The sequence below is a fragment of the Caretta caretta genome, chromosome 28 (assembly GCF_965140235.1).
Source record: "Caretta caretta isolate rCarCar2 chromosome 28, rCarCar1.hap1, whole genome shotgun sequence".
NCBI classification, from domain to species: Eukaryota; Metazoa; Chordata; order Testudines; family Cheloniidae; genus Caretta; species Caretta caretta.
This window is the reverse complement of record NC_134233.1, coordinates 1162041-1187504: the sequence shown is the minus strand read 5'-3', so window position 1 is coordinate 1187504 and position 25464 is coordinate 1162041. Positions and strand designations below refer to the sequence as shown.

At 54.9% G+C, this 25464-nt stretch overlaps 1 protein-coding gene across 1 annotated transcript in view; it reads right to left on the bottom strand.

Annotated features, from left to right (window-relative positions):
* KIF1C (kinesin family member 1C) overlaps positions 1-25464 on the bottom strand; it is a 37061-nt gene that overhangs the window by 9916 nt on the left and 1681 nt on the right. The window contains exons 2-10 of the mRNA XM_048833979.2: positions 8183-8340; positions 4212-4288; positions 3720-3899; positions 3564-3629; positions 2968-3146; positions 2167-2278; positions 1849-1926; positions 1447-1512; positions 181-256 (exon numbers count right to left, since the gene is read on the bottom strand). Of these exons, the coding sequence (XP_048689936.2) occupies positions 181-256; positions 1447-1512; positions 1849-1926; positions 2167-2278; positions 2968-3146; positions 3564-3629; positions 3720-3899; positions 4212-4288; positions 8183-8288 (940 nt within the window). The 5' untranslated portion in view covers positions 8289-8340. The remainder of the gene's footprint in view (positions 1-180; positions 257-1446; positions 1513-1848; positions 1927-2166; positions 2279-2967; positions 3147-3563; positions 3630-3719; positions 3900-4211; positions 4289-8182; positions 8341-25464) is intronic.

Here is a 25464-nt window from a genome sequence, read left to right as displayed (position 1 = left end):
CCTCCTTCCCCCCATTATCTCGTACCCCACCAAGGGATACCCTCCTTCTCCCCCCATTCCCCCAGCGGCCACACCCATATCCCACCCCCCTGACCAGGACTGTCCCGTGCCCCCCTCCCTGCCTGCAGCCCCCTCCCCACACAGTGCACCCCCACGGCTGAGGGATCAGGGGGGCCTTACCCAGATTCTCCTTGAGCAGCCAGGTGAGAACCGAGTCGCGGTAAGGGATGAAATCGGATTTCTTCTTCTTGTTTTGCTGGAGCGAGGGAATAACGGGGGGGTGAGAACATGATTGGGGGGGGCCCTGCTGGGGAAGGGGCTGACGCCCTGTGACGAAGTGGGACTGTTCTTAATGTTTCCTCTGAATAGTGTGGGGGTGCCTCAGTTTCCCCTAGGCAGTTCTTAAGTATCTAGGTGGTGGGGTAAGGGTGTATGATCATTGCAGAGCCCTAGAGGGCAGGTGTGTGCAGGAGTCTGGACACAGAGAATGGCCGACACCCTGTTTCCTGGCCACTGATGGCCTGGGCCCTTCCCCCCCTGCAAGGTGAGAGCCGAAGGGTTGGAGAACAAAGGAATCAGGTGACCACCTGGCCCGGGAAAGGAACAAAGCCCAGAGGAGGAGGGACTGGAGGGGGTTTTCAGTTTGGGGCTGGCTGGGACATGGAGTGAAGTGCAGACGTGGTTGTCTGGCTCACTGCCCCCCAGAATGGACCCAGCTGAGGGGTCCCGTTCTCTGCACCTGCAAGCTCTGTTTTAGACCATGTTCCTGTCGTCTAATAAACCTTCTGTTTTACTGGCTGGCTGAGAGTCACGTCTGACTGCGAAGTTGGGGTGCAGGACCCTCTGGCTTCCCCAGGACCCCGCCTGGGCGGACTCGCTGTGGGAAGCGCACGGAGAGGCAGAGGATGCTGAATGCTCCGAGATCAGATCCAGGAAGGTGGAAGCTGTGTGAGCTGTGTGTCCTGAAGACAGGCTGCTCACAGAAAGGCGACTGCCCCAGAGTCCTGACTGACTTCATGGGGAGCAGTTCCAGAGCATCGCCCAGGAACTCCGTGACACGCCCCCAACATGACCCAGCAGGGATTAGCTGTACTATATTCTGGCGAGGCCTACCTCTGCCTCAGTTTCCCCTTGGTGCGACAGCTGGGAGGCAAAACCCACCCCCGATGTCCCCTCCCCAGGACTGGCGGTGCCGGAGACAGATTGGGAACCCCGGCAGCTTGGCCAGGTGGGGTGTCTCCATGCTATCCTGGGGGCTCCGCGGGGACCGAGAACCCCGAGACTGGGCGCCCGGGTCCCGGCCGAGGGGGATGAGTCGCTCCCAGGGGTCTGGTGTGCCGGGACTCGGGGGGCCCCGATCCCAGCTCGACCGCCAGGGCCTGGCACTACAGGGACCCCGAAGTCAGTTGTGGGGTGCGTGTGTGATCCCCCGCCCCCAGCACTCACCATCTCGGCCAGGGCGGAGATCACCTTCCCCAGCGTGGTGAGGGATTTGTTGATGTTCGCACCTTCCTGTGGAGGGGAGGGAGTGCCAGAGCGTTAGGGGGGTTAAAGAGACCCCCCACCCCCGGGGGTCCGGCCCCACCAACAGGACCACCCACTCCGGCCGCGTTCGAGTAGCCGTGCCCACGGGGCTTCGGCCAGCCGGCCCCCTCAGGAGACCCCCCAGGAGCTCCCTGGCTCCTGTTGAACTGTGGGGGGTTTAGCCCTTTCCCGCAGGCTAATCCAGCGGCACTCCCGAAGCCCCATGGCCGACGCTCTACTCCAGCACCCCCCACCCCTCCCCTCCCCCCCACGGGGCAGCAGCTTCGGGAGGGGGGGTTAACAGTTCTGGGGGCCCCCCCTCACCTTTAACCTCATGCCCTTCGCGCCGGATGACTCGGCTCGCTCGCTGCCGGCCAGATCCACCAGGCTGATTTTGCTGACCTGGGCAGGGGGAAGCAGGGGAGGGGGGGGGGTCAGGAGGGCTGGACTGGCAGCGGCTTCGTACGCCCCCCCTCCCGCAAACACCCCCGCCCCAGCCTGCCCTGAGCTCACTGAGCCAGGCTGAGAACCAGGAAACTCGCTCCAGGCCTGGCTCTGGCCCCGCCCCCTTCCAGCCAGGCTTGGCCCGCTATGGGTGACGGGGCCCGGCCGGCCCCACCAGTGCCCTGACCCCCGCATTGCCTTCTCGGTGTCGAGGTCGGTCAGCTCGTCGTGTCTCCTCTGCGTGAAGACGATGGTGAACACGGCGTGCGAGCGGCTGCTGGTCTCGTTCATGTTGGTGGCGGCCACGGTCCTGGGCGGGGTGAGAGACGGGGAGGGGGGTAAGAACCCAGGAGTCCTGGCTCCCAGCCCCCCCTGCTCTGACCCACCTGCCCCCACTGCCCTCCCAGAGCCGGGGAGAGAACCCAGGAGTCCTGGCTCCCAGGCCCCCCTGCTCTGACCCACCAGCCCCCACTCCCCTCCCAGAGCCGGGGAGAGAACCCAGGAGTCCTGGCTCCCAGCCCCCACTGCCCTCCCAGAGCCGGGGAGAGAACCCAGGAATCCTGGCTCCCAGCCCCCCCTGCTCTGACCCACCAGCCCCCACTCCCCTCCCAGAGCCAGGGAGAGAACCCAGGAGTCCTGGCTCCCAGGCCCCCCTGCTCTGACCCACCAGCCCCCAGTGCCCTCCAAGAGCCGGGGAGAGAACCCAGGAGTCCTGGCTCCCAGCCCCCACTGCCCTCCCAGAGCCGGGGAGAGAACCCAGGAGTCCTGGCTCCCAGCCCCCAATGCTCTGACCCACCAGCCCCCACTGCCCTCCCAGAGCCGGGGAGAGAACCCAGGAGTCCTGGCTCCCAGCCCCCCCGCTCTGACCCACCAGCCCCCACTGCCCTCCCAGAGCTGGGGAGAGAACCCAGGAGTCCTGGCTCCCAGCCCCCGCTCCTGAAGCAGCTGATGAGGCAGGACTCCTGGGTTCCCCGCAGCAGCCGGGGGCGGGGCTCTCACCTGGCCTTGTTCCCGCAGTCCATGAGGTCGTGGATGTCAGCGAAGGAGGTGACGGCCAGCTTGGACAGGTCCTCCACGTAGGGGCCCATGATGGGGTGCTCCCGAACCCGCAGGTTCCCCCGGCTCTTGGGGTTCAGCAGGTCCCGCACCCGCTCGCAATAGATCTCCATGTAGCTCACCTGGGGCGGGGGGAGATGGCCACGAGGGTAGGGGTGGGGCAGTGCTGGGGGGGCGGGGAGTGGGAGCGGGGTTGGAGGAGGCATGGGGGGGGCTGGGGGTCAGGGGAGCACTGGGAGACTCCAGGGGGTGGTGGTGTGAGGATCACACTGGGGAGGTCGGGGGGCCGGGAGGGACTGGTGGTCAGTTGGGGGAGCACTGGAGGGGTTGGGAACCACTGGGGGGTCTTGGGGGGGTCAGGGTCACACTTGGGGGAGTGGGGAGGGGCTGGGGGAGCGCTGGGGGGGGGGGTTTCACGCTGGGGAGGTTGGGGGCAGGAAAGGGCCGGGAGTCAGAGTTGGGGGAGGGCTGGGAGGAGTCTGAGGGGGGGTCTGGGTCACGCTGGGGGGCCCGAGGGGGAGTCAGGGCGGGCGACTCACCTCCACGGAGTAGGACAGGTCGGGGGAGTGGCTCTCGGTGACCCGGGTGAACAAATCCTCACACAGCTGGAGCGAGAGACAAGGAGAGGAAGATGAAAACATGGCACGGCGCCCCCCCCCCCCCGGCACCCCCCAGCACGGCCCCCCGGCGCCCACCTGGGGGATGATCCCCTGCTGCCCCGGCTCCTGCCTGCCCATCATGGTGTAGGACTTGCCGGCCCCGGTCTGGCCGTAGGCGAAGATACAGACGTTGTAGCCCTCGAAGGCGTGAAGCAGCATCTCCTCCCCGATGTCCTCGTACACCTGTCGCTGGGAGGCAAAGCTGGGGTCCTCCTCCTGGGGCGGGGGGGGAGACACGGCCGTGGGGTGAGGGCCCTTTATGGCTCTGCCGGTGCCCCTCAATCCCCCGCCTCCAACTCCCAGAGCCGGGGAGAGAACCCAGGCGTCCTGGTTCCCAGCCCCCCCGCTCTAACCCACCAGACCCCACTCCCCTCCCAGAACCGTGGAGAGAACCCAGGCGTCCTGGCTCCCAGCCCCCCGGCTCTAACCCACCAGACCCCACTCCCCTCCCAGAACCAGGGAGAGAACCCAGGCGTCCTGGCTCCCAGCCCTCCCGGCTCCGCGCCCCCCAGTTCTCCGCGCACTCACCGAGGTGTGGGACCAGTAGGAATAATCGAAGGTGAAGTTTTTGGGAGCATCTTTTGTCAGCTTGGGATTGGTGATACCTGTGGGGAGACGGCACACGGGGTGAGCGAGCGGGTGCGGGGCACATGTCCAGCCAGCCCCCCCACCCCACCCCGGGGCCCCGCCGAGATCAGAAACCTGCCCTGTGCCGGGCGCGTCGCAGACTCAGGGCGAGGCGCAGCCCCTGCTCTGAAGAGATGATAACGTAAATAAATATTCCCAGCTTTCAAACTGGGAGAGACTGGGAACCAGGACTGGTGCTGGGAGGGGAGCAGGGGCCGGCGGGTTAGAGCAGGGGGGGCTGGGAGCCAGGACTCCTGGGTTCTCTCCCCGGCTCTGGGAGGGGAGTGGGGGCTGGGAGCCAGGACTCCTGGGTTCTCTCCACGGCTCTGGGAGGGGAGTGGGGGGCAGGTGGGTTAGAGCGGGGGGAGGGGGGCTGGGTTCTCTCCCTGGCTCTGGGAGGGGAGTGGGGGGCAGGTGGGTTAGAGCGGGGGGGGGGAGGGGGCTGGGAGCCAGGACTCCTGGGTTCTCTCCCTGGCTCTGGGAGGGGAGTGGGGCAGGTGGGTTACAGCAAGCAGGACTGGGAGCCAGGACTCCTGGGTTCTCTCCACGGCTCTGGGAGGGGAGTGGGGGGCAGGTGGGTTAGAGCGGGGGGGGGGAGGGGGCTGGGAGCCAGGACTCCTGGGTTCTCTCCCTGGCTCTGGGAGGGGAGTGGGGCAGGTGGGTTACAGCAGGCAGGACTGGGAGCCAGGACTCCTGGGTTCTCTCCATGGCTCTGGGAGGGGAGTGGGGGCAGTGGGTTAGAGCGGGGGAGGGGGCTGGGAGCCAGGACTCCTGGGTTCTCTCCCTGGCTCTGGGAGGGCAGCTAGCTCTAGGCCAAACCCGGACAGAGGCTGAGCAGCGAACGGGGAACCAGGCGCAGACCCTGGCATCCCCCTTTTAAGCCGGTCGGGCCCCGGCTCTGACGCGGGGCCGGCTCTGGCCGGCACACGGCTGCCTTTACAAGGCCTCCCAGCTCCCCGGGCCGGCTGAGTGACGTCTTGGCAGCTCCCGGGACCATAACAAGTTGAGGACGTTCCGGCTATATTTAGCCGGCATCCAGGCTCCCGGCAGCTGGTCCTGCCAGATGCCAGCCCTGGAGAGGATGCTCCGAGGTTGCATCCCTGCTCCCCCCAGCCTCGGTGCTCCAGGCCCCAGCTCCCGGAGTCACGCCACACCTGTGGGCTCCTGCCTTTTTCAGTGAAGTGTCTCTGAGCCCGACGTCTGCCTGAGTTTGCAGAGAGCCTGAGCCCATTCCTGTGAGGGGGCAGGGGGCGCTTGCTGATCTCCTGAGCCATTCTGCCCAGCTCGGGGGGCCGTCAGCCCCACCCCACGTTGGGTTCGAAAACCCAGATTCCCCCCCAACGCATGGACTTGGCAGCAGGGAGCAGCACTGGACATGCGGGGGCAGCCATGTTAATCCCCCCCCCACCCCCTGCAAATTCGTCAGTGGGTTTTCTTTTTCTGCAAAAGGATTTTACGGACGACAAAGGAACAGATCCTGAGCTCCCAGGGAGGGGAGTGGGGGCTGGTGGCTCAGAGCGGGGAAGGGCTGGGAGCCAGGACTCCTGGATGTCTCCAAGCCAGCATGACCTGCAGGCGTCTGACACACAGACACCCCACCTCCACATCACACAACTGGGGACATGCCTCCCTCCGAGATCCCCTGTTTCCCCTGTAACCCCGTCAAGAGCTCACGCCCTGCGCGCCACGCTCAGCCTGGCAGGAACGCGCTCCCTTCTGCGCCCTTTCCACCTTCCCTGGTACCAGCTCTTTTTAGTCCCATCCTTGTGCTAGGGGGCTGGTAAAGCCCCAGCTACCGGAGGCATGGGAATTACAGGGCGGTCTCTGCTTCCCCTTTTAGCAAAGAGATCGTGAGTCTCTAGTTCTCACGGGGGCAGAGCAAAGCTTGTAAGTGTCACCCTCCTAAAGGCTCAGGAGCTAAAGGGAAATTAAAACAAATCCCATTAATTATTTTCTAGGGCCAGGCGGCTGGGGGAACTCTCTGGCCTGGGTTCTTCAGCTGGTTTGCCACCCGTACCCCTCTGGTTTTCCATTTTGCCTTTTTAAGGACTGGGAATTATTTGTGGTTGGGAGATGCCCCTTCCTTCCGACAGGACCCTCAGACAAGACCAAAACTCTAGTTCACCCAGGACTTAATTCGGGGAAGCTCTGGGGGCAGGCTAGCCGATCTGGGGGGAGTCTAGCTGGCGGAGAGATCGGAGCGGGAAGCGAACGTTCATGCTGCTTGGACCGATCCCGCCAAATAACTTACACTGCAAAAACTCCCCAACACACACCCACCCCACAACCCCCATAACAATGGTCCAGCATGTCTCCAAGCACTCAAAACTTGCTCGCACATGGGGAATTTACAGGACTATGTACCAGTGCCATCTCGTGGCTGATTTATGTTCCTTGTGGGTGATGCTGTCGCCTTCGCTCTCTCCTACCACCGTGGCCGGGGCTGTACGAACGCACCACAGACGCCGGCAGCAGGCAGGCAGGGGGTTAACCAGAGGCAGCTGCCCAGAGCCGGGTTAAACTGTGGGTTTTCCCCGTCCGCACAACGATGGGGTCGTTCGTACCGCGAAGGGGCCGGCGTGTGCACGGGAGCCACATTCAATCGAGATCGGGGGCCCCCCCAGGTGCTGCACAGATACACAGCACGGTCTGGAAAAATGAATAAGGCCAAGGGGGGTGGAGAGGGGAGATCCCGAAACACCTACCCCCCAACACAGACCCCGTGACTGCGGAGCCGGATGGCAAATGCCCAGTCGAGGCTTTCCCAACCTCGGGGCCCGTCACCGTCGCGTCGGGGCTGCTCCCTGCTCCACTCTGGAGAGAGGGGCCAGGGTGGAGGGCGAGCCCCGTACGAACTAAGAGACGGAAGAGACCCAGCCGCACTTCCTAGGGCACATCTACCTCAGGGTTACCCCTACGCTCCCAGCCACCCTGAGATCAATCCTACGTTGCCTAGTACAAGGATTTATACACCAGCCCGGCTCCAATCCCCGCCCTCGGCGCATGGGGCAGGGATCTGGAACCCACTGCACTCTGGGTTTTCATTCCTGGCTTCCCCAGGCCCACAGCGCACCGGGGAAGCGGGAGCAGCCCAGGGGCTGCTCTAACATACACCCTAGGCTGGCTGGGGCGCAGAAGGCAGGTGCGCTCGTGCCTCTGGCTCAGGAACAGAGGAGCTGAGAAACCAGGGCCGGGATAACCAGAGAGACAGCAGCTTGCGACGCCCGGGGCAGGGCGTACCGGGTCCCTTCGAGGGAATTCGGGGCAGGTCCGCATTCCCGGGCCACCGCCCAGCGAGGAGAGAAGCAGAACACAGATACTCGCAGGGGGAAGGGGAAAAACCGTCCCCAGGTCCTTGCCAATCTGACCTGGGGAGAAGTCCGGCCCCACCCCGAATGTAGCGATCAGTTAGACCCCGAGCATGAGCCAGACCCCCCTGCCACCCAAATCACTGGCCCGGCACGGCCCAGTCCTACTAGTTCAGAGGAAGGAGAAGGGATGTCTGGGTGATCAGAGTGGGGGGTGGAGAGAGAATCTCCCTTAATCCAAATCCACTCTCAAGCATAGACATGCCTCAGGTGAAACGTGTTGAAAATACCCCTTGCCCCGTCTAACGGGGTTTGAGAAGTCACGCTGCTGACGTGTGCCGGCTAGACACCCGTCACAGGGCGAGCTGGCTCTGCAGGGAGCCCGGGAGAATGATCCCCAAGCACCAAGTTGCGGCCGCGCTGTTTGGGGAAACCGAGGCAGGCAGACCCTATTTTAGCCAAGCCCTGCCAAGCATGAAATCCAGCGATGCACCCGAAGAGCCAGCCCTGCCGGCCTCCGGCTCTACCCCTGCCAGTCCGAGCCACCCTCCCAAGGGTACTTACAGGTAGTTTTTCCTTGCATCTGGATCACGCATTTAGCGTCCCGGCTGATTTCCCGGGAGTTGAAAGGCCGCACCCTCACGGCCACTTTGACGGAGGCGCCGGCCATGGCGGCTCTCCTGTGACCCTCAGTGTTCACCGCGGGAGCTCACGGGCCTGTCCTGCAAGAGACAGACAGGAAGAGACGCAAAACGTTACCACAGCTCTGCCCATAAAAATCACCCTGCGGTCCCAGCCGCAAAGCGGTTCCCATCAAAGTCACAAGGATGTCTCCAAGTCACGGGGCCGCTGGCTCCCCCCACGCAGGGGCTGGGAGGGTGCCCTCAGGCAAGCGGGTGAGCTTGGTGACCGCACGAGCGACCTTCCTCCTCCCCGTGCCTCAGTTTCCCCACAACCTTCTTTCGGTCAAGCGCTTTGAGGTCCGCTGATGGCCAGAGGGATTATCATTGTGGGGGGCAGGGAAGCTGGAATCGGATCCTAGCAGGGAGCTAGGCGGGGCTCGTTTGTACAGAGCTAGAACCCGGCCTTAAATTCACAGCCATGGTCTCCACGCAGGACCCGCTGTGTTGCCAGCAGTCAACCTGCTAGGAAGGGGAAGCTCCCCCACCCCAACCCCCAAAAAATCTGCAGCCAGGCCAGGCCTGCCTCTTGCAGCGGCTGGAGACTGTGGGAGGAGGGGTGTCAACGCGCTAGACAATGGAGCTGTGTCTGTGGCCACAGGAAACCCGGCACCATACGGGCCCAGCGTAAATAGAAGAGAGAATCAAAGGAGAGCGTGTTCCCGCTGACACAACGCCCCTCGCCAAGTCCCACAGCACCCAGTGCCAGAGGTACCCCTCTTTTCCAACCCACAGCTGGGGAGAGAACCCAGGAGTCCTGGCTCCCAGCCCCCCCTGCTCTAATCCACCAGATCCCCCTCGCTTCCCAGAGCCGGGGAGAGAACCCAGGAGTCCTGGCTCCCAGCCCCCCCTGCTCTAATCCACCAGATCCCCCTCGCTTCCCAGAGCCGGGGAGAGAACCCAGGAGTCCTGGCTCCCAGCCCCCCTGGTCTAATCCACCAGGCCCCCTTCCCCTCCCAGCTCTTAAGACTCCTGCGGTTACCATGATCACCCCCAAAGGTTGAAGGTGGCCAGCATGTCATCAGGGGGCACTGTAGCGAGGAAGGTAGAATCATAGAATATAAGGGTTGGAAGGGACCCCAGAAGGTCATCTAGTCCAACCCCCTGCTCAAAGCAGGACCAATTCCCAGTTAAATCATCCCAGTCAGGGCTTTGTCAAGCCTGACCTTAAAAACCTCTAAGGAAGGAGATTCTACCACCTCCCTAGGTAACGCATTCCAGTGTTTCACCACCCTCTTAGTGAAAAAGTTTTTCCTAATATCCAATCTAAACCTCCCCCACTGCAACTTGAGACCATTACTCCTCGTTCTGTCATCTGCTACCATTGAGAACAGTCTAGAGCCATCCTCTTTGGAACCCCCTTTCAGGTAGTTGAAAGCAGCTATCAAATCCCCCCTCATTCTTCTCTTCTGCAGGCTAAACAATCCCAGCTCCCTCAGCCTCTCCTCATAACTCATGTGTTCCAGACCCCTAATCATTTTTGTTGCCCTTCGCTGGACTCTCTCCAATTTATCCACATCCTTCTTGAAGTGTGGGGCCCAAAACTGGACACAGTACTCCAGATGAGGCCTCACCAATGTCGAATAGAGGGGAACGATCACGTCCCTCGATCTGCTCGCTATGCCCCTACTTATACATCCCAAAATGCCATTGGCCTTCTTGGCAACAAGGGCACACTGCTGACTCATATCCAGCTTCTCGTCCACTGTCACCCCTAGGTCCTTTTCCGCAGAACTGCTGCCTAGCCATTCGGTCCCTAGTCTGTAGCTGTGCATTGGGTTCTTCCGTCCTAAGTGCAGGACCCTGCACTTATCCTTATTGAACCTCATCAGATTTCTTTTGGCCCAATCCTCCAATTTGTCTAGGTCCCTCTGTATCCTATCCCTCCCCTCCAGCGTATCTACCACTCCTCCCAGTTTAGTTCAAAATCATTTTGATGACCCCCTGGTCTGCGAAAGATCCCAGGGCTGAGTGGATTCCCTTACAGAAATCCTACAGCCTACCCCAAGCGAAGCTACTGAGAGGAAAAGGTGTGTCCTGCCTTCACATGGGGACTGGAAACATCTGGCTTCTAATCCCACTGCTCACACCACTTCCACCCACCCTCCGCTGCAGCCTCTCTCAGTTCCCCAGGAGGCAACACACAAACGTTACATCAACGTTTGCGTGAGGCGAAGCAACGGGCCATTGCCACGTGCGATGCACGGCGCGCGCGAGAAATTAGCCCGTCGGCTCAGAACACAAGCGTCGTTTTTCAACACAGCGACAGAGTCCCCACACCGACAGAAGAGTCCCGGGCCTGGAGTCACTCAGTGCTGTCTCCGGCCATCTGTCATACTGTCCCCTTCGCAAACTCCATCCTCAAACCTTTCGATTCAGTGGATCCTTTCCCACCCTGGGGACCCGCCGCAATCCTTCCTCGCCTGCATTTGGACAGGCTAAACCCAACTATCTCTGCTCTGGTAAGACCTGCTCCCTTGGGCAGCCTAGGAGCCCTTCTCTGCACCTGAGCGCTCAGAAATGCCACCCGCTCTGAATAATTTGGCACCCCGCAGAATTAACGAGGGTTCAGAGAACCATTAGGGGCCCGGACAAACTCTGTGAGGAGAGATTGGGGTCATCCACCTTAGAGAGGAGACAGGATAATGGGCTATAAAATACCGACTGGGATAGAAAAGGCAGACAGGTTCTCCCCGTCTCTTAACACAAGAGGCAAAGGGACGTCCACCAGAATTGAAAAGGTAACAACTTCAGGACTGTGACCAAAGGAAATGTTTTTCCTCAACAACGCACCGTTCGCCTGTGGAACTCACTGCCTCAGGATACCACCGAGACGGAGAACGTAGCCAGAATCAAACGGAGGATCGGCAGTTTATCTGGAATTGCCCGAGTTGTGACGGTTCATGCAGGAGGGGGATTAGACCTGGGGCTTCAGGTCTGGAGCTGCTCACTGACTGTTCGAGATTAGGATGAGACCTATGGGGGGACGGGGCACGGTTACTGTGGGGTTCTTACACCGGGTATTACAGATGGGACGCTGGCTGGCTGGAGCTCAGCCACTCCCAGAAGCTTTGCGGTTGTCACGGTTTTCCTCAGATTTTTTTGATTTAAATCTTTTTTTTTTTTAATAAAAGGATTTTTGAGGAAAAAACCTATCTAATGATAGTTTGAATTAAGATACATGATAGCTCAAAGATATCTCATCATGGAAGAGGGATTATAAATTCTAATTCTATAGTACGGGACAATATATCCATGTAATGTTTAAGAAAAGTTTTGTCAATGAGTGCCAATAGTTCATGGATTAGGGACACAATCTTATGGGGTTCCAGGGGCTTCTGTGTAGATTATTTAGGTTAATCTTTCTATCGACCCACCGGGACTCAGTGCTCAGTCTAGAAGATACCATCAGAGATGCCTAGTTTTGAAGTTGTCCAACTGTGGATTTGTGTCTCCAGAGGTAACATGCTTGTTAACAGCAAAAATGTTTTTAAATATCTAGAGGTGAGAAATACCAGACCTTAACACTATTGTCCCTCTGCAAATTTGCGTATACAGAGTCAATCCCTGACCTCTCTCTAAAAGTGCAAAGTTTCAAAAAGTTCAAGGAACAGAAGATTGTTGGGGGTGGAACAGATCTGGACAAGGAGAGGTCGTCTGGAGATCAATGTGAAAAGCGAGGGACAGATGCTTGTTTTGTTAAAATATTATATGTTTGCCATTGAAGAAAAAATCCAGAATACTTAACTTTGTTGTTGTGGTTAAATAAAACAGTTTAAATGTCTGTCTGGTGATGTTCTCCTCCTAATACAGCCTGGCAAGAAAATCCTCCATATATTAATGATTAACCCGTTGAATTGGAGATAGTTCACCTCCCACTGACTTCAGAAATATCTGCTTCAATTACCTTTGGTAAATGAAATAACCAAACCTTCATTCATTTTCCGATATAGCTGTAAAACTCATCCGAAAAGTTTTCAAAATAAATCACCGTTTAAAAATGTAGTGTGTGTATTTTCTAAAAATGAAACCTACATCTCTCTCTGAGTTGTGAAGAATATGTATTAAGGTTATAATAACCAACAAGAATGCACTTTTATGTAGAAATCCATGCTTAAATGGAGTCTTCCTGACGAGTGACTTAAATCAATTTGATTTAAATCAAATCTGCCCTGGCATGGACGGCCCTGAAAACAAAGCCAAGCAGCTAATGTCTGATACACCGGAGAAGGGAGAGCCAGCGGAGGGATGCGAAGACAGAGAGGCCGCAGCCAAAGCGGCGGGCTGGCACAACGATCTAGCATTTCACCATCCACTCCCCCCCGTAGGTCCCTAACGCCTTGACACCTGCCCCCCCGCCACCTCCAAGACCCTTAGATCCTCTGTTTCAGTCCTCTTATGAGATCCCCCTGCACCAAAACCGTGTGGGGCGGTCGGTAGCTTTCCCGCAACTCGTCTCGTGCTAATCTGCCGGCCTCTCACTCCGCCATCATCTGCTCTGCGTAGGGACGGTCCTGGGGCATTCAGAAAGTGCCTCGCACCTTGTGGGATACTGCAGCCAATAAGTCACGAGCCCAGATGCCTAAGGGATGGGCAGCAACCTGGAATTTAGCAGGGAGGGTGGCCTTTGTCTCAGGACGTCCCTTTTTCATCCCTGTAAAAATCCACTTCAAGTGGGACAAGCTAAAAACCTTTGCACGGTAGAGAGTTCTTCATGTTTAGCAGCTAAAATCTCCAAGGATTCAACCAGCACGGGGCATGCACCAGTGTGCAGAGAACGAGCATGAGCACAGAATTAACGGCCAGAGCATCGGGCACACGTACCAGGACACCGAATTTGGGTTGCACAAGCCGTGTTAATTCTGGCCTTTCCTAACTTTCGAGTGCGTGGCTTTGCGCTCAATCCTTGCACCAGCGGGTGAACAGTGAACAGCCAGCAGGGGAACAATGCCGTGTTTTAAGTGGATCTAGGACTAAACCACTGCAAATCCTGAATTTAAGGCTTACGAAAACGGCGTCGCTTGAGTCAGTCAGTTCCTTCTGGGAGATTCATGTAAGCAGGTTTCATTCACTGAGGCAAGCTGAAGCCAATCTCAGCAGGGTTTCGAACCGGTCTGCATTGGAGGTTTGCACCGGATGCCCCCGGAAAAGCATGGAAGCAGGCAGTTTTGCATCTGTTCAGAGCAGGTCGGGAGCAGGGAGTTCCCTTTGCATTGAACTGCAGCTCAGCATTGGAGCACGACCGGCTGCTTTACTTCCACTGCCTCCGTCCCTCCCTCGCCCTGCTGTCCCTCTCTCACCCTGCCCCATTGCATTTTTCAGACATGACCTCAAGGGTCCTGGTTAAAGGGCCAGCAACATACATGTCTCTTCAAAGACAGAAGTCTTTATTCCCCCAAACGCTGGCCAGCAGGGCTGGGACACTGAAAAGGGGGACAGCAGCTGGAGGGGCAAGGATGCTGGATGTGAGGGTTGGCACTGGGCCATGTGGGCTCGATTCCCAGCTCTGCCATGGAGAAGTGAGTAGCATTTTCCAAGGGATTTTCAATGGGGTTAGCATTCTCCCTTGCCAAATGTTCAGACTCAACAAAATCCAGTGGCGGTTAGTTCCACAGGACAACAGGGAGAGTATTTCCTTTGATCTGTGCGGAGTTTACCAGCTTTTCAATTTCATCCACTACCCCCGGATTCTTGTGCTACGAGGCATGGGAAACAAACTCCCGTTCTACCGTCTCTCGCCCGTTTATCAACTTATAGACGACGCCCCCTTCCCGAAGCAAGAAGACCCCAAACTTTTTGCGCTTTCCTGAGCGTTTTCATCTCTCGCCTCTGAACGCCCTGTTCCAATTCTTCTCCTGGCCTTTTGGAGACTGGATTCAAAACGAGCCCTCTCCACTGATTTATAGAACAGCTTCAGATTTTCCTGTATTTTTCTTCATCTCTCGCTCTCCTTGATCAGTTTCCCCACCTGTAAACTGGAGGGGCGGGGTGATAAATCCTTGGAGGGTCCTCACCGCAACACCCAGCACAAGAGAGAAACATCCATCAACCCGGGGTACCCCCTCACTGGATCAATGGATCCTAAAATTACTGTCATTTTCCCATTCCAATCAGCTAATGACGCAGTCTTAAAAGCAAATGTGTCAAAATCAGGGGCGATCCCGGTTACCACTGGTACAAACCCGGCAGCTATGGTCAGTACCCTCCTTTTGAACAACATCCAATGGCAGGGACTCACAAAGGCCCTGTTCTGTTACGTGGAACAACTTCCCCAGTTCTCAGGTCGACTCCCTGCTTTGTTGTTGTGCATTATTTGGGTCAGGTTGGGTTTTTGGCTTCGGTTACCCTATCACCCACCCATCCCCATCACCCACCCATTACATTTCCAAACGGGCATCTTTCTACTGCTTCCCACGCACCCTGTGAACATGCACGGAGCTACCTTGTGATCCCTCCTTCCAAATGCTCCTCCACTGGGACACCTCCCAAAAAGCTCGACCCAATAAAGAAAAGAGAGAGTCAACGGTCTCAGCACAATCACAGAAATTTCGGGCTTGAAGGGACCTCGAGGGGTCACCCGGGCCAGCCCCCTGCCCTGCGACAGGACCAAGTAAATGTACAGCGTCCCCTATGGAGAAAGAACCTCGACTCCTGGTCAATTGTTTCAGTGGTTAATTACCGCCGCTGTTAGACACTTACGCCTTATTAGTGTCTGAATTTGTCTGGTTTCAAAATCCCGGCCCTCGGATCGGGTCCTGCCTGTGTCTGCTAGGCTGAAGTGCCTGTTGTTAAATATTGGTTCCATACGTAGGTTCTTCCGGACTGGGATCGGACACCCCCCTTTCACCGATAAACAGATCGAGCTTGGGAGTCTCTCACTATGAAGCAGGTTTTCTAATCCTTCCATCATTGGCTGTTCTCTGACCCCTCTCCGACTGATCAACACCCTGCTTCGATTGTAGGCTCCGCGGTCGCACCAGCGCCCAGCACAGAGGTGAAATAACCACTGAGCTCCTATGAGATTCCCCTGTTCACACAGCCCAAGATCGCATTAGCCCTTTTGGACGGTCACTCAAGGACGAGGATGATTTATAGGGTCCGGGAGATGAGTCACGGGCTGTGCCAGGCTCCAGCTGGCCGCACCTGCTCACGATTGAAGCCTTTCCGCTCAGCGCTCGAAGGGAGCCGGGCCCGCGTGGTCTGCCCCCAGCCTCCCCAAGCAGGGCACCTTCGCTCGGGCTGCGGAGAGATTCGGCCACTTCGAACGGCTGAGCCGTGACTCCAGCAAAGGGGGCCCCGAGCTGGCTGCAGGAACCGGACTGCCGGAAGCGTCGCAGACTGGCATCATCCCCCAATTCACCCGGCCCCAGTGGGGTTGGCAGAGCACTCTGCCCCGGGCATTACTGGAGACCTGAACACAAGAGGAGAGTGCCCCCTACTGACACCCCCACCCGCAATTAGGACGGCGTGGAGAGGAACATCCATCAGCAGGAGCCCAATGTAAGAGAAGACGCTCCCACCAGCGAGACAGCAGACGCTGGCCTCGCCGCATGGCGTTAAGAAGGTCCCGAGGCAGGAAGCCAGCTGGAATTGCATCTGGGGAGAGCCGACAGGCAAACAGCCTGCAACTGCCCCGCGGCTGGGCGTGCCGAGGGCTGAGTGGACAAAAGCCATGAGTCACCTCGCTCCTGGCAGGGCGTGTCGTTCAGGCTTTGCACAGGCTGGCTGTCCTGTCCCAGACACACAAGCGCCTTGCAGAGTATCCAGTCCGCCCAGTCGGAGTTACAGGGAACCATTACACCCAGCCAGTCAGACTTCCACATACCACGGGCCAGAGAACTGCACCCAGCAATCCCTGCATCCAGCCCATATCAGACGGCCGAGCTAGCACATACAGCCTGTCTGGCTGTAAAGACTCCCAGTGACAGAGAACCCACCCTGTCCTTGGGTGAGCTGTTTCAGTGGTCAAATCCCCGCAGTGTCAAAAATCTACAGCCTGAATTTATCTAGCTGCAGCCTCCTGCGTTTGGATCAACAGCCCATAAATAGCAAGCTAGAGAAACGCCAAACTCATTTTGAATTGAGATTCCACTTCGGCCTATGTCCTTGGGTGACCGGATGTCCCGATTTTATAGGGACAGGCCCGATATTTGGGGCTTTGTCTTACCTTGACCAGGTCTCCTTTAGGTCTTATCTTCAGTAGAGGGCAGGGGAAAAGGTGCATTCTTAACTGGTGGTAGCTAACATGAAGTAAAGTCCGAGCGTAAAAACCACACACTGCCTTGGCCTTTCCTGGATTTTAGCTAACGTAAGTTAAGAACGCTTTGCCCACCACCACCACCACGCGAAGACAGTCTCAGAGGTAGCACCGGCCAAGTTGAGAAGTCAGAAGTCACACCAGGGATTAGATTGTAAAATCTCCTCTTTGCTTCCAAGTCCCTTTAACACAGATCTGCATTGCCCGGCCGAAGAGGACTCCAAGGGCTTTTCAGCAGCCCACCGAGGGGAAGAGAAAATCATTAGCCTGTATGGTGAACGAGGACATCTAGCAGAACTAAAAATAAGTTTTCAGCTGTTCGCGGCGAAGCACGGGGAGGAAAGAGAGAAAACACACCACCAGCAGCCTCACGTGGATCGCACAGCTAAATATAGATTTAGAGCCGTCTTCTAATTATTTTAATGCAAATTGAGGTTCTAGCCTCCAGACGGCAACGCAAAAGTTACCCACAGCACCCTGCAAAGGTCTTTCACCCCCCATTGTAAGCATCCTGCGGACGGCTTTCGAGTTACAGCGCAGACCTGAATTCCTTCCCTTCCAACCGAGCTCCATTAAGCAATAAAGCTCCTGGAAACCAGCAAGACATCGACGGGCTTTTTAATGACTTACCAATTCAACGATGCGCCGTGTGAGTACAATTATTAAGTCCAGCAATCGGTGTACCCAAAACTTCAGCGCCCCTTGTTTTCCAAGTCACACACACTCCCCTAGAATTTAGCTGCTAAACACTAAGCTGTCTCTCCTGAGCGTGGGCAAACTGCAATTTTTCAACCAACGCCTGGCCTACAAAGTGGATTTGTACCAGTCTGTTAGAGGGGTGTTTTTTTGACGAGTCGTTATTCCAGATAAGCCCAGTGTGGAAGCTGTTCGACTGGTATAAAAGGTGACATTTATGTACTTCGGTTTGGAAGAATCACATTTTTGTCAGAAAATGTCAATTTCACTGCCGTCACACAAAACCAAAGGGGAAAAAAAATTCCCATCCATCCTTACTGAAATTTCCAGCTAGGCAGAATCATAAAAAGGCACTTCAGAGCCTGGCAGTTTGATTTAAGGATGTTTGACATGGGATGCTGATGATTTGCGTTCGAACAGTTATAAAGCTATAATTTTCTGAATATCAGTGTCTCCTGTCACGGACAATTGTCTGACAAGTCCCGTAATTTCCCATGAGTGTGCAAATTTAAAATCAACACAGATAGTCAAAAATGCTCAAAAACTCATCTTTTTGCACATCTGTCAAATTTTAAAAAGAACAAAAACTGGAAAAAAAGCTTATAAATAAACATGGATATCGTCCATCGAAATTATAAAAAATAAAAATTTCCTCTCCGTGTTATTAACAACCTTAGATACATCATTTTGGAAGTCTTCCATCAGTTAACCCAAGGTCTGAGATTCACTTCTGTGGGCTTGGGGTGTTTTTTTTTGGTGCAATGTAGACATCTCTCACAGATCACTAACTGGTTGAAAGATAGGAAACAAAGGGTAGAAACAGAGCGGTCAGTTTTTACAATAGAGAGAGACACAAAGCAGGGTCCCCCAAGGATCCCCTGGGAGACAAATGGCTTCCGTACAAGGAGAGACTAAAAAGATGGTCTCCTTACCAAGATGAACAGCCCCAGTTAAGGGGGACATGAGAGAGGTCTATAAAATCATAAAAAAGATGTGAAAAAAGCGAACAGAGAAATGTTATTTTATTCTTTCACTTGACGCAAAAACAAGAGGTCATCTGGAGGGAATTAGGAGGTGGCAGGTTTAATACAAACAAGGGGAAGTGCTTTGTCACATAACACCCTGTGGAACTCCTCGCCAGGGGATGTTGTGAGGGCCAAAAGAATAACTGGGTTCAAAAGGGAACTCGATTGGCTACCTATCCTTCGTGAACCTAACTGGTCAGCAATGCCACCCCAGACCTCTGACTTCCAGAAGCCAGGAGCGGAGGACAAGGGAGGATCACAGCAGCTCTGGTACGGGCCACTGTCAGACAGAGGGTCCTGGGCAAGACAGACCATGGTCTGACGCAGCATGGCAGGTCTTATGTTCCGATAGTTTACAGGAGGTCAGATTACATGGTCCCTTCCAACCTTAAAAATCTCAAGAATCCTAGACATCCACCATAGGATGCTGCTCGCCGATTTACAAGGAAGACACTGGAAACGGGTGGCGGCATATGGCCCTGCGATAAACAGACTCCCACGTGAAAACCCTGGGTCGGGCCTACTGTGTAGGGGGACGCACGCTTAAATCCTAAATAAAAAGCTGTTCCTCCTGAATGTTTGTTTAAACTCCCCCGAAAATGTTTCTCCATTGCAAACGTTTTAATTTACCGGGGGGCGGGGGGGGAGAGACCGATCTGCCAGTGGGCATTGCTTTTATGATCGCCTGCTGGGAACAGGCTGCAACAACAAACGTCTGGGAGTTGTGGGTTCATTGCCCAGCGAGCGCATAGGCAGACAAAGTCCTTTCCACCTAGACAGGTTTCAGAGTAACAGCTGTGTTAGTCTGTATTCGCAAAAAGAAAAGGAGGACTTGTGGCACCTTAGAGACTAACCAATTTATTTGAGCATAAGCTTTTGTGAGCTACAGCTCACTTCACCTAGAGCAAACAGTTACTTTCTGATGCAACTGTTGGGAGCGCCCAGCAAGGACGGACTCAGCTCCCCCCCCCCAACACACACACTTTGTGCTGAAGTTATTTCTAGATGGGAAGCCAAGGGACCTCTGGTGTGAATCGCATGCCCCTTCAATTCGTGCACCAAGCCCAGGATTAGTGGCAAAGCCTTGTGTTTGCCAAACCCACCAGGGCCACCGGGAGCCCCAGGAAAAGCATCAGGGCAGATGATTACAATGACTGCTTCTGGCCTTAAATAAAAAAAAACCAACACCCCTATGAATCTAGACACCCCCTCAGTGCATCCAGTCCTCCCTTTCCAGCCTCACAATGCGTATGGAAAAGCCTGGAGCACAGCGGGTTTTCCCTTGCGCATGCAGGGATGACACAAGAGCGAAACCAGGCGTGGCCCTGCAGGAAAAGCCGGCTTCCCTGCATGCTGACTTCCCCCGCTGAAAACAGGGGAGTTGGTTTCCTCCGGGAGGAGAGCACCGGGCTGAGGCCCCTGGCAGAAGCAGGGAGAGGAACGAAAACAGATGAGTTGGTCAGCCCCACCACCTTGTCAGTTGATTGGGTCCCTAACGGAGTTTGGGGACACGTTGTGCCGGGAGCTGTACGTACCCAGACACACGCTTACGTCCTCTCTCCCGGACGCTCCCTGCCCCACAGAGCTTTCCATTTTAAACAGACTGGCCAGAGAAAGGAAGAATGGCTAGATAGTGGGTTGGGGGGGAGGGAAACCGAGGCACAAACCGAGGACACGCCACACGGTCACGCAGGAAGACTGCGTCAGAGCTGGGACTTGAAACCCGAATTTCCTCTGTCCCAAATCCAGCGTTTCAAGAAGCGGCCTGGGGATAGCGGCTAAGGCAGGACGCCTGGGTTCTGTCCCCAGGTCAGCCATCGATCTGTCCCGCAACACTGGGAGGTCGCTGCGCCCTGGGTTACCGCTCCCCACCCTTCCTCTGACTTGCTTATTTGTGAGCTCGTCAGGGTAAGGGAAGGGAAAGGTTTGCTTTGCGGACGAGGCCTGAGAGGTCAGACGCAGAGCGATGGCTTTTGTGTGAAGCGTCCACCCACCAGCGCCGGGGTGTTTTCGACTTTTGCTGTCTAGATAACCGACGGGAAAGACCTCCTGCCGGGAAACGACCGGTGGATTTTGGACAGCTAAGGCGAAACACCGTAAAAGAGGCCTGATTTTTAGGGCATCGAGCACGGTTTGAAGAGGAGACGTCCCACAGATGTTTCAAGCCACTTCACCCAGCGCACGTCACCCAGGAATTTCTGCACTAAACCAAGATCAACCTAAAGTAGATATCTGGCTCCTGTTTCCATAGTGTTTGAGCAGAGCGGACAAGAAGGGGGACAATCGCACCAGGGCCCCAAGTTCCTGGTCCCCCAAAACATCTGTAACTGGCGCAATAGGCGGGAGAGCAGGACCCCAGCAAACATGATGTACCAGGGCCCCACGTTTCTCTCCGTAGGCCCATACCTGAGCACTTTGTAATCTTTAGTGTGTTTATTTTTTTTAATTTAAGGATGTGAAACTATTTCTCTGTTTTTACATGCCAGAACTTAATCACAGTAAATAAAAATGGCACCTTGGGTTTTAAACAGGGAGGCAAATTAACCACAGAGATGGCTTGCCAAGGGATGGGGCAGATTCTCCCGCACGTATGCTCGAAAAGGGTCTTTCTAGATCGCTTTCTAAAACGCGCCCTGTAGCCCGATCAGAGGTTACGGGCTCGATGCAGGAATCCTTAGGTTAAATTCCCTTGCCCGTGTTCCACAAGAGGTCAGACTCGGGTTCTTGTGAAAACTGTCCCCTTCAGCTTTTGAAAATCTCACCTTCTGACAGTCACAACTGCCACTTCCGGCCTTAAAAAAAAAAAATCTCTCTCTTGCAACACCTGAAATCAGCGGAAGGCCGGCCCAGCTGTCTAAGCTCTCGCCCCTCGTAGAAGAAATACAAAAACCCGAATTCTGCTTGGAATTTACTTTCAAAAGCTCCGTGTCTTCCAGACACTGCATCTACCCCAGACGGAGCTTTTCAGCTCACTGCACACATTCCCACCCCTCGCCTGTCTCCACGGCCGCGAGGGGCATACCTTTCAAACATTTGCTGTTTTTCAGCTTTGCTCCCGGCCTGTCTGCATCTTACTCCAATTAAACACCATGTTTTGCAATTGCTGCTCCGAGGGAGGGCGGAGAAATAACCCCCCACCCCACCAAAAAAAGTCACAAAATAGTTTTGGGCCACTCTAAATCCCATCCAGAAAGTAGGAGCCAACCTTCAAACCAAGAAGACAGATGCTTTGCAACAAGAACAGGAACCCCCCCACACACATCATGTAAGCCTGTCTGGGTTAGAGGCAGCCTTCTTCTCGGAGAAAGCAGACACACCAAAAAGCACCTCTGTTATCCTGTGGCACCTTAGAGACTAACCAATTTATTTGAGCATGAGCTTTCGTGAGCTACAGCTCACTTCATCAGTGAGCTGTAGCTCACGAAAGCTCATGCTCAAATAAATTGGTTGGTCTCTAAGGTGCCACAAGTACTCCTTTTCTTTTTGCGAATACAGACTAACACGGCTGTTCCTCTGAAATCTGTTATCCTGCTAGTTTAAATCCCCCTAGTCCTGCCCTGAGGGCAGGGGATGGGTCTAGATGACCTCTCAAGGTCCCTTCCAGTCCTATGATTCTGGGGAGCAACCCTGAAAAGACAAACGTATCCGCAAATCCACCTCCTCCAGAAGCCAACAAAAAACTTGACCATGTGCGCGGAGACCCTGGCCCATCACGGTGTCCCGCTGCTTCCTTGTACACCCCTTTGATTGGGACCTCCATGGCGCAGGGCCTGTCTTTTTATGCTGCGTTTGTACTATATGGGATGCGGGTCCAGGACTGGGGTGACCCAGCACAACGGTAACACGCTAGAGACAGGGAACGGGATTCACACCACGGACCATGGGCCGGCCCACCGTCTCACTGTAACAACACGGCTTAAAGCAACTTTTACTCCCGCAGAGACAACAAAAACTGAGTACACACAGGGACCGTCACCCATCAGAGATTTAGGAAGTTTTGGGATCTCCTCCTGCCTTTAATCCTTTCTCCGCAGCCAAACGGCCTCAGACGAGAGCCTCAACAACTCCAAAGCTTAATTACGACTCTAAGTGCCAACACTGTTAATTATAAATGGCTGCTCAGAGTCTTGGCAGAAAGGGCCGTCTGAAAATGAAGCATCTAGCCGTTTTGGAGATATTTGGAGGAGGGAAGAAATCCACCAGCTTTCCCGGCAAAGCAGGGGAAATCAGAGTTTTGCAAAACCCAAGCAGAGAGGTCGGGGTGCTGGCACGGAGCAGAATTCATGCCACCGAAAGCAGACGGGCTGAGAACCGTTATGAAAAGCCCCGTCTCACCAGGCAAGGAGGGGTCTCCAAAAAGACAACAGCTGATCGGAAGACTGTGCTCCTCGGAAGGAGTTTTGGTTTGGTACACAGGGCGGGCAGGCATGTGCAGGGGGGTGGGGGCACCCACACATTTTGAAAGGCAGCCAGAAAAAAATCCTCTCTCTTCTTTAGGAGAGTCACAAGTTAGCACTTAACTTCTGCAAGGGAGCCCAGCGAAAGCGTATTGTCTGACTTCTGCAAAATCCAATCCCTGTTTACGTCTTCTTGATGATTCTTTTACCCCTAAACAAATCCCTCGGGCCGCCTGTTTAGCAAAATGCTCTTATGCTTACAAGCGCAAGCCATCTGAGCCCTGCTCCCGTGAACCAGTTGCCGATCACGCCCACAGCGAGCGAGCATCCCACCAGGCTTGTAACGGCAAATGATGGTCATGGAGGGCGCAAAGCACTGGGATTCAAGAGATCTGGGTTCGAATTCCCGGCTCCACCCACCCCGCAACTCCCCATCTGACCGTGGGCAAATCACGTCAGCACTGTAGTGCCTTGGTTTCCCTACACGTAGCTCAGTGTTAACGAGACTTCCTTTTTCTGGACTGTCTGTTCACACAGATTTTGTACCAGGATAGCTAGGCCAGAGCGATACAGTCAGGTAGGCCCGACCACAGGTGTGTGGCTTACACCTTTCCCTGCTAGATTGGAGAAGCCCTAACAAGACCAGTGGCCGGAACCAAAGCTAGACAGATTCGAACTGAGGAAAAAAAAAGATACAATTTTTTTTGAAAACAGCGAGACTAATCTCCCTCACGGACGCTTTTTCAATCAAAATGGGATGTTTTTCCTACACACCTGCCAGGAATTAATTCAGCGTGGTTCTCTGCCCTTGTGTTATAGAAGGAGGTCAGACGAGATGAGCACACCTGTACCTTTGGATCTATGAATGCAGAGGGTCTTGGAAAATTTCCCCCTGAAACATTAACGGGACATGTCGCAAACCGCTCCGAAGACAACCATGCTAAGTACTGTGTCTCATTACGGATTTGTGAAATAAAAATAAAACTATCAAGGAGTTTCATTCTAAATCCTATTCTGTACTAATCTGATTTGATAAAATACAGACACGCTGGAAAGAAGGATGGTCACTTCACAAGTTTGAGGATCATTAGGCTTCCCACAGCAAATCTGAACTCTTGCTCAAACAACCACAGACTGTTCGTACCATCCTAGAAGTTTTCTGGCAAAGCAGGAGTTATCTGAACAGCTGTTACAGCCTCAACGCCAGTCACGAGAGGAGGATCAGACATGCTCAGAGTAAACCAGACAAGAATGCCTGACGAAAAGGAGAGGCGATAAGATACAGGGAAAACAGCAGAGCGCAGATAACCACCGGCGCCCAACCCCTTGCTTAAAGCCACAAATCAAAGTCAACACGAAACCACTTTGAAAAGAGAAACAGAGAGAACCGGTTTCAAAGTTATATTAACTCACCGACTGACTTAGAAACAAACCAAGCATCGAACCTGAGAGTGTGTTCTGGTAAGCAAAGATCCTTTCCTTTCCACCCTGACAAAGAGAAATTCACATCTCTGAGGGCGGAACAAAAATGACAAAGCCCACCCCGGAGAGCTTCCTGAGAAACTGGAAAGTGACCCAGAGAATTCCTAGACAGAAAGCGATTAAGTAATGCATTTTTTCTCCTCCTCTCACCTCTGCACTAGCTGGCGTTCAGAACTAAGGCACAATTTCCAAAAGACCAGGATCCATTCTTAGGGATAGGGGTCAATGCTTAAATTCCTGGCTGTCACAGATTCCTTGAGTGACACAACCTCTACAAGCCTCAGTTCCTGCATCTGTAAAACGGGCGTAACTGGCATGCCTCACCCCATACTTAGGTGCACAGCACAAATGAAAACAGCATCCCCAAACTCAGCGAAGGCCAAAAGCATGCTTATGGCATGCGCTCGTTTCAACACCCATCCCCACCACGCACGCCGACGCTGGGCATGTAAATAAGAGATCAGTGTCCGGCAGCTACGCAGCCCGGCGTGTGATCAGAAGCGTCTGGAAGAAGGGGGAGGCATGTTCTTAAACGGGACCACAGCCGCGTGCGTTGGCAGTCGAAGGCTGATGAAGTTAATCCAGAAGGCGAGTATGCAAAGTGCAGCAGAAGCTAATGAAACTATCATCAATAAGTAATTATCTGTGATAACACCCACCACGTTTTAGGCACCTCAAGCAAACCCTGCCCTGAGACACAAAGGTTGGAACAACACGCACAAAGTAGCACGCTCTGGGTTTTTAAAGGGGACGTCAACAGAGCGGAAATCAGCCCCTTTGACCTGTAAAATCCAAGCCCGGCGGGTATAAGATTTCCCACCTGTGGCATCCTCATTCTTCCACGCTGCCTGCGACGATGGCCTAAACTGCCAGCAGCGACGATGGATTCTGGGTGCATCGGTTTTCTCAGACACTTGCCAAGCAATCCAATTTTCAGAGGCCGGGCACAAAGTATTTTCTGAAAAAAATCACGTCCCTGGACAGCGGCGTCTCAAGTCAGGCATTCAAAAAAAAAAAAAAAAAAACCCTGTTTTTTTTTTTAAATTGCTAAAGCGCTTTTGTAAATTTAAGCTGATGAGAAGTCGTAAGTCGCCCCCACTTTTTAACCAGCAGCTGGTGCGACGTTTCACAGAGTTTTAAGGCCAGGAGGGGGCAATTAGTCCTTCCCGCGTCATCCTAGCCACTTCTGCTTGAGTGAAGGCAGATCTTTTTGGAGAAAGGGGGACTACCTCGTCTTGATGAAAAGACTCCAAGCGGCCCTCCGTGTCCCCATGGTTAATTACCCTCCCTATTAAAATTACGTGCCCGG